The sequence below is a fragment of the Belonocnema kinseyi genome, chromosome 5, assembly GCF_010883055.1.
Source record: "Belonocnema kinseyi isolate 2016_QV_RU_SX_M_011 chromosome 5, B_treatae_v1, whole genome shotgun sequence".
In the NCBI taxonomy this organism is placed as follows: domain Eukaryota; kingdom Metazoa; phylum Arthropoda; class Insecta; order Hymenoptera; family Cynipidae; genus Belonocnema; species Belonocnema kinseyi.
This window is the reverse complement of record NC_046661.1, coordinates 114,087,379-114,096,506: the sequence shown is the minus strand read 5'-3', so window position 1 is coordinate 114,096,506 and position 9,128 is coordinate 114,087,379. Positions and strand designations below refer to the sequence as shown.

The 9,128-nt window shown below is 33.4% G+C and overlaps 1 protein-coding gene across 1 annotated transcript in view; it reads left to right on the top strand.

Moving 5' to 3' along the window:
* The window catches only part of LOC117172950 (venom allergen 5-like), a 34,940-nt gene that overhangs the window by 24,910 nt on the left and 902 nt on the right, over positions 1–9,128 (top strand). The window contains exons 2-5 of the mRNA XM_033361257.1: positions 1,714–1,835; positions 1,928–2,015; positions 2,083–2,252; positions 2,371–2,471. Coding sequence (XP_033217148.1) covers positions 1,714–1,835; positions 1,928–2,015; positions 2,083–2,252; positions 2,371–2,471 — 481 coding nt within the window. The remainder of the gene's footprint in view (positions 1–1,713; positions 1,836–1,927; positions 2,016–2,082; positions 2,253–2,370; positions 2,472–9,128) is intronic.

Genomic DNA, 9,128 nt, shown 5'->3' with positions numbered 1-9,128 from the left:
CACACTTGTTTATCTCGAAATGTCTTTTTATAATACTTTTTTAAAAATTAAAAATATGATTTTTCGAGAACATTTTTTTTTATAATTAAAAAAAAGACTGTATCGAAAACCTGGATCAAGCTTCAGATCTGAAAAAATTCAGCGACACATACATGTCAAACTTTTCTAACCTCAAAAAATCTTTCTACTGTTTTACCGTCATATTTTACGAAGAATGAGAAAACAAGAATTCGACTTCGTAGTGCGATGAGGGCAGCACCTCGATAGGGCAGAAAATGTGATGTCCTATATATATAATTCCCCACTCCGACGCCCCGTACCGCATCTACGTTTATAATATCTTTGGTACAAACGATAATATTGAATGTAAAAACGGTACAAACGACGTACAAACGTATGCAAAAAGAAAATTTTAAAAATGTGAACTTCGTGGGGCCAACTTGATGGGGGTCCAGTTGGGGTATTTTTAGACGGAGGAAAAATCGCGCATTCATTAGTATACAAATTCTTCATTCATATGAATTCAACGCTAATTACTGGGCGTTTTTTCATTTGAATACTAATCCGTTTTAGTTTAAAATTCAATCTTTTGGCTAAAAATACATGTATTGTGTTGAAAATTCGTCGTTTTTGGATTAACATTAATTTTTCTGGCTGAAAATTCGTTTCGTTTTTTGAAAATTCAACTACTTCTTTAAAAGTCAAACTGCTTTGCTAACAATTCATTATCTTGGTTGATGATTCCCCATTTTAGTTGAAAATTCATCATTTTGGTTTTGTATTAAAATTGACAGCCTGCATGCGGGAAAGTATTAACATGGCCAGTCTTAATTAAATTTGACACTTTTTCCACAATCGAAACATAAATTAAAAGATTGCCTTTTAAACTTCTTGGAAAATGAGTTTTGAAATTCGAAGTAAAAAAGTGGAAATTGCTTTTTTAAGCATTATCCTATATTATTTTCATAATGAAGAATAAAAATACGTCTAACTTTAGGCGTCTAAAATTTTAGCCCAATTCCATCTTTTTTTTATTTTTAGTGATATAAAATCGAGTTTAAACCTATTGGCCTGGTATCGAAATTAAATTTTTTCCCACGCATTTAAATTTGATTGGAATTCTAATTATCTTCAAAATTCCACCCAAATTTCTCCCGCATACATCCACATTCTACATTATGCAAATACAGTTGTAGGATTTTGTCTTATTTCGTAAGTTTATCCGTTTAATGTCTGCATGAATAAAATATGAATGCGGTAAATGTTCCGAGATAATTCAGCCTAAATAATTCAGAGTAAAATCTAGGCGCCGTGCGATATTTTTAATTTTGTGATATGGTTTCATGATTTGAAAAAACAAACAAAAAATACTTACGGGTAATTCCATTTCATTAGTTATAGTCATCGCTCGAAATCGACAATTTAAGTGTTAATTTTAAGTTTAAGTCTGAAATCGAAAGCAGGTACCGCTATTAATTTTTTTGTATGGCACATGTTATCTCTAAAGGAAGATATATTTTATTGGAGACAAATATTGTTTTATTCGCCTATAAAATTAATTTTTCAAAAATTTACAAACTGATTCATGTATATAAGGAAAAACTTTTTCTATGAAAAATAAACAGAGAATTGCGAATAAATAAGTACAAAAAAATACAAATTTTATGTTCAGGTATTTTAATATTGCTGAAAAAAAATATGCTTTTTCTACAGAAACTGGTAAACTGAACTGTGAAGAAATAATGGAAATTCTTAATGTGCACAATGAAATTCGACAGTCAATTGCAAAAGGACTGATTGGAAATCAACCGCGAGCTTCAAATATGCGCGAAATGGTACATTTAATTGAAAAAATATATTAGTCAACAAATAATTAATTCAAAAAATCTATTTTTAATTATTATACTGTTTTTTAATTGAAAAAAAGTATTGGGATGAGGAATTAGCAAATGGTGCTCAAAAGTGGGCCAACAATTGTACTTTTGGACACAATAGCAAAGAAGAGAGAGAAGTTGGTATGAAATCGATTTTTCGTAATTTAAAAAAATAATTAATTAAAATGACAATATTATTTTATTTTAGCAAGGTTCAAAGTAGGTCAAAATATCGCCCAGACAAAAACGAAGAGAAATTCATCAGATGCAAAAGAATTCGGAAAACAGATAAATAAATGGTTTGACGAGCACCAAAATTTCAATTTTGGTCCAATTAAAAGTAATGGTGTGTTTAAAAAAACGGGTCACTACACACAGGTAAACAAAAATTAATAAAGAAAAAGAATGATTGAGGCATCCCCGATATAAAATTTAATTAATTAAAATTTTATATAAATTGTTTTTTTTAAATCATGAAAAAAATTTGTTTATTTAGGTAATATGGGCAAATAGTTATATGATTGGATGTGGATATTCTCGATTTAGAAACCAAAAAGGTGTTACCTATCACTTATACATTTGCCACTATGGACCCTCGTAAGTTCGGTGGCGTTCATTAACTACGTTATCAATTTTGGCGGGAGGGGGGGGTCGCGCCAAATCTGTGTTTGATAACAAGTTACTTTGTATAACCCAAAAATAAAATGTAAATATTTTTAGTTTAAAAGTTAACTTTTATATTTTCATGTATATTTCATGTTTGGTAAAAATTCTGCTATTTTGTTGTAAATTTAAATATTTTGTGTTAATGCAACTATTTTGTATAAATGTAATGGGATTGTTTCCAGATAATAAATTTAACATTCATTTTACATAACCCAATAAGAAAATCCAAATATTTTTACTTGAAAAGTATACTATTATAATTCTGCTATATATTTCTCGTTTAGTTAAAAATTCTACGATTTAGTTGCAAATTCAAATATTAATTTAAAAAAAAAAGAATGCTCTTCCTTAAAAAACTATCTTTTGGACTTAATCTTAAAATCTATTGTTGAAAATTATTTCCTTTTAAGATTCATCATTTTAGCTAAAAATTCATCTTTTCCGTTAAGCATTTAACTATTTTGTTGAAAATACGTTTTCTATTAGTTGATAATTATTTTTTTTAACTAAAAATGTAAATGTAAATGTTTCCAGATGATAAATTTGAAATTAATTAATATAATCCAATAAGAAAATCCAAATATATTTAGTTGAAAGGTATACTATTATAATTCTGCTACATATTTCTTGTTTGATCAAATGTTCTACTATTTAGTTAAAAATTTAATTATTTTTTGTAAATGCAACTATTTTTTTTAATTCATCTTTCTTGGTTGACGATTAATTTCTTTTAACTAGTTCCAAATTTAACTGGTCCATTGGGTTCCATGCTAAACTCGTTGAATTTTTTATTAATTTATTCTTTTAGTTGAACATTCAGTTCTTTGGTTAACAATTTAACTATTTTGCTGAAAATAACGTTGCTTCATTATTAAGAATTCATTATTTAAACTAAAAATATAACTATTTCATTTTTTGCTCAAAATTGATATTTTAGATTAAAAACTGATCTTTTCTCTTTATAAATTAAAAAATTTCATTGGAAAGTCATTGTTTTTCATTGAAAATTCAATTATGGTTGAAAATTCCTCTATTTTGATCAAAATTGCATATTTATTGTTTCAAAGTAACAACTATTTGGTTAAAAATTAATATTTTTGTTAGGGATTTATTCATTTTGTTGAGTGTTCGTCTTTTTTAGTTGAAATTAACTATTTTATTAAAAATTTATATTTTCTGTCAAAAATTCAATTATTTTGTAACAATTAAACTATTTTTACCAAAAATGATCATATTTTCGGGTTGATAATTCAACCGTTTCACAGATAATTCGTTTTTTTTTACTTCAATATTAAACAATTTTGTGACAATATGTCTTTTTAGTAGAACACTAATCTTCTTGTAGGATAACACAGGTCGACACATTTTAAAGCCAGAGAGCAGACCTAACATTTCCGAAGGATTTTGATGCGCTGAATCCGAATTCGAGCTCAAAATTGCTTCTGTACGTCAGATTTTCAAAATATTTTAACCTAAAAGTGAAAAAACGCGTTGTATAGCTGTTTTTGAGGTTATGTAACTGTACAAGAAAATTGTCTACCACAAAGCTAATAAGAAATTTGAAAGCACTAATCTTCCCCTTTCAAACCTACTTGGATTTATTGAGATGTCTTTATTTTTCACCAAAATATTGTAATTTGAAATTTTTTATTTTAGCTTTTTAACCCATTAATACTGAGGTGTTCAGATTTATACAACGCATTCTCTATTGCTGACGTACGATATTTTTTCTTAAAAATATTATCTCAGGGGTTTTCGAGGGTGCCCTTTCTATTGCTGGTGTCAGTTTTTAGATATAACCCCTAGAAGATCTAACATGGCGGCCACAATTTAGGGCTTTAAAAAAGAACAAAGGATCCCGCACAAAATACCAACAAAAAACGTGCAAGGGATGAACATTGCATAATGGAGAAATGGCCAGTCAGATTAGAGTGGACATTTGGTCAGTATAATGTTGTTTATGAAAGTCTTGTTGACAGAAAGAAAGTATTTACTGCCACCACTCCATATAAAAATAGGATTAATGAAACAATTTGTGGAAGCCCTAAACACCCAAGGAGAATGTTTCAATTATATCAGATCTAAATTTCCGCATTAAGTGAAGCTAAAGTTAAGGAATATATTTTTGTTGGGCCGGATATAAGAAAACTTGTCAAAGATGATGACTTCATCAAAACCATGACATCTATTGAAAAGGATGCATGGTTGAGTTTCAAAGATGTTGTACAGAAATTTTTAGGGAACAATCGAGATCCAAATTTAGAACTAATGTATCTAGTATGTTAAAGATTTTTAAAAGATTAAGTTGTTTGATGATTATGAAATTACATTTTCTCAAATTTTATTTGGATTATTTCCCAGAAAATTTTGAAGCATTTCGTGAAGAAATGGGCGAACGTTTTCATCAAGACTTTCACCAAAAAGAGCAACATTATCAAGGTCGATGCAATGTAAGAATGATGGCCGACTATTGCTGGTCTTTGCAAAGAAATGATAATGACCCTACTAGTCATAAACGAAAGTCTCTTCAACGATCGTTTGACATGATGCGCGAACGTTTCCATAAGAAAACAGGCAATTAGTTTCAACTTCATTGGACATACACTCGTAAGCCTTGCCTTAACTGGTTGGGCAATCGTATGTCTTGCCTTGACTGGCTGGACGATTCAAACTCTTGCCTTGACTGACTGGGCCATTCAAAGTCTTGCCTTGACTGGCTGGGCGATACAAAGTCTTGCCTTTATTGGCTGGGCAATCTAAAGTCTTTCATTGATTGGCTGGGCAATCTAAAGTCTTGCCTTAATTGGCTGGACAATATTAAGTACTTCCTTGCGTAGCTGGACAATCTCAAGTCTTGCCTGAACTGAATGGGCAATCGTAAGTCTTGTCTTGACTGGCTGGACGATTCAAAGTCTTGCCTTGACTGACTGGGCGATTCAAAGTCTTGCCTTGACTGGATGGGCGATACAAAGTCTTGCCTTTATTGTCTGGGCAATTCAAAGTCTTTCCTTGATTGGCTGGGCAATCTAAAGTCTTTCCTTGATTGGTTGGGCAATCTAAAGTCTTACCTTAATTAACTGGAAAATATTAAGTACTTCTTTTCGTAGCTTGACAATCCGAAATCTTGCCTTAACTGAATGGGCAATCGTAAGTCTTGCCTTGACTGGCTGGACGGTACAAAGTCTTGCCTTTATTGGCTGGGCGATACAAAGTCTTGCCTTTATTGGCTGGGCAATTGAAAGTCTTTCCTTGATTGGCTGAACAATCTAAAGTCTTTCCTTGATTGGCCAGACAATCTAAAGTCTGCCTTAATTAACTGGAAAATATTAAATACTCCCTTGCTTAGCTGGACAATCCTAAGTCTTGCCTTAACTGGCTGGGCAATCGTAAGTCTTGCCTTGTCTGGCTGGACGATTCAAAGTCTTCCCATTGGACACAAAATTTGGCGACGTCTTTACGACATCTTTACGACAACTTTACGACATCCTATGTCCATGTTGTTAAGGTGTCTTTAAGATATCGTAAATGAGTCGTATGATCTGACGATATCTTTACGATATCGCAAAGACACCGAAACGACATGGACATAGGATGTCGTAAAGTTGTTGTAAAGATGTCGTAACGATGTCGTAAAGACGTCGCCAAATTTTTTGCCCACTGGGTTGTCTTGACTGGCTGGACGATAAAAAGTCTTGCCTTTATTGGCTGGGAAATCCAAAGGCTTGCCATAATTGGCTGGGCAATCTAAAGTCTTGCCTTAATTGGCTGGAAAATATTAAGTACTTTCTTGCTTAGCTGGACAATCCCAAGTCCAGCCTTAAGTGACTGGAAAATATTGAGTCTTGCCTTAGTAAGCTGGAAAATCCTAAGTAAATTTACAATATTAAATGAATCATAATAAGTAAATGGCAGCGTGCCCAGAGGTAGACCGCGGAAAGAATGGTTAGAATGTGTGAATGAGACCCTAGTTAGAAGAGACACGAGAGCCTGCATGAAAAAATGCATGGACATAAAAGAAGCTAGAGAAGTATGCCAGGACAGGAAAGTATGGCGGCAAATAGTTAATAAAAAGAGTCTTAGTAGATTGAATGACGCCTAAAACAAAAGACCTTGATTGATCAGCAACCTGGGTCGGAGCAGTGTTGCGGAACGAACGTGTTGTTTACTTAAATAGCACGAGAATTCTGGATCAATCTGAAAAATCTCTATCCCTTCCACACACTACTCCTTTCCCCTACCGAGTGAGTCACGCCTACCCCGAAAGGGAAATGGCTTAATGGTGTTATAATAATAATAATAATAATAATAATAATAGTAATTTTTTTTTAAGCCCTCACTGTTTTCCATATTCGCTCTTCAAGGAGTTATAAAAAAACTGAGTCAATCGAAAAGGAACCCCTGAAAAGACCTCAGATAACATTTTTAAAGGTCAATGGCGTACCATCTCGGCGTTAATGGGTTGACACGTTAAATTGAAAAATTTCATTTGAAGGTTAGCCCACTTGCAGTGTGGAATTCAATTATTCCACGAAATGTAAACGACTAAATTCGCTGCTCCCAGGGTTAGGTGGGTTAGCCTGCTTATGATTTGGTAGGGGTGATTTCTGGGTTTAGGTGGATTATCAGCTAGGTGGGTTAACCCACTTGTGGCATGGAACTTCATTATTCCAAGAAAAATATGCGACTAAACTTATTGTTCCCAGAGTCAGGTGGGTTAGCATACTTGTGGCTTGTTAGGGGTGGTTTCTACCCCTAGAAAACGGCTTTCGTAGAAATGAAAAGACACGGGTTCCTTATTTTTTATTGTTTTATCAATGAGCAAAGTTTGGTTCCAAACGAATGTGCGCTTTTTTGTTGGTATTTTGTGCGGGATACTTTGTTCTTTTTTAAAACCCTAAATTGTGGCTGCCATATTGGATCTTCTAGGGGTTATAACAAAAAACTAACGCCGGCAATAGAAAGGGCACCCTCGAAAACCCCTGATATAATATTTTAAAGAAAAAATATCGTACCATCAGCAATAGAGAATGCGTTGTATAAATCTGAACACCTCAGCGTTAATGGGTTAAAACACTAAAATAAAAAAATTCAAATTACAATATTTTGGTGAAAAATAAAGGTATCCTAATAAATCCAAGTAGGTTTTAAAAGGGAAGATTAGTACTTTCAAATTCCATATTAGCTTTGAGGTAGACATTTTTCTTGTACAGTTACAAGTTTGTGTTCGGATTCGGATTCAGCGCACCAAAATCCTTCGCAAATGTTTGGTCTGCGATCTGGCTTTTGACTTTTGTCACATTTTGTCGACCTGTGTAATTAATCTTTATTGTTAAAAATTTAACTATTTTGTTGAAACGTCGTCTTTTCGGTTAGAAAAACCATCTTTTTTGCCGAAAATTTTTTCTTCTTAATTAAGGATTCAACAATTTGGTCAAAATAACGTTTTTTTTATCATTTCACTCGTACAAAATATGTTTTTTTTCTGTTAAAAATAATCTTTCACGCATAAAATTGAATGATTTCCTTTCTGATTCAAAAAGGTATCTTTTTTAGTGTTTTTTTCGTTTAATTCAACTGGTTAAAAATTCTTATTTTGGTAATAAATTCATTATTTATAGTAAAGAAGGTCATGAATATTATTTTTTTTTTTAAATTCGATCATTTGGTTGAAAATGCATCATGATGGGTTGAAAATTAAACTACATATGTTGAGCAATTCAACTTTTTTGGTCGAAAATTTAACTGTTTTTGAAAATATTTATCCTTTTGGATTGGAAATTTATCTCTTTTGCTTGAAAGTTCAACTATTTAGTTCTTAATTTAACTATAATTGGTTAAAATATAATTTGTTGTTGAAAGTTCGTCTTTTTGTGTTCAAAATTCATCTCTTTTGATCGACAATCTTTTTTAGTTGAATATTCATTTATAGTGTTGAGAATTCAATATATATATTTGGTTTTGATTCCTCTAGAATCAAACCGAAGGGCCTATGACAAAGCCACCGAACGCGTCCTCGGGTTGTGGATAGAGGGTCCCTGTACCAAGGGTTTCTGCTGAATATGGTTACAAAAATAAATAGGCAGTCGCGGACAATTGTCCAGGGGTGGTCCCGAAGGAATTAACCCCCAAGCGGAGGTGTGAAAACCGTGCCGAAAGCTGAATGGCACCTGGGTGAGGTGTCTAGAACGGTGACTCTGGGATACCAGGCGACCTCTCAGGGTAAGCAGCATTATCCTTGCATGCGGGGCCCTACAAGGATGGACGAACCCCTTTCCCTAGCTTCTCGTGGGAACAACAACGACAACACCAAACATAGTTGTAGTGAGTGCGGTTCAAAACAACAGAACGCGCAGGGCTCCCGACAATGGGTCGGCCAACAATGCCGGCCAATCTGGAGCTGGGGGAGCCAATGAAAATGGATTCAATGCGATGGATCAGCGGGATCTCGTGACCTTTGGATGGACGGAGCGAGAAACACCCGGAGACGGGTGCGAGAAACACCCGGAGCTATCGCACTTTTCGCAGCAACGTCTGCGAAACCATGCTGAACTACTCCGTAAAAGGGGCTATGTAAGCGGAACGCCTACT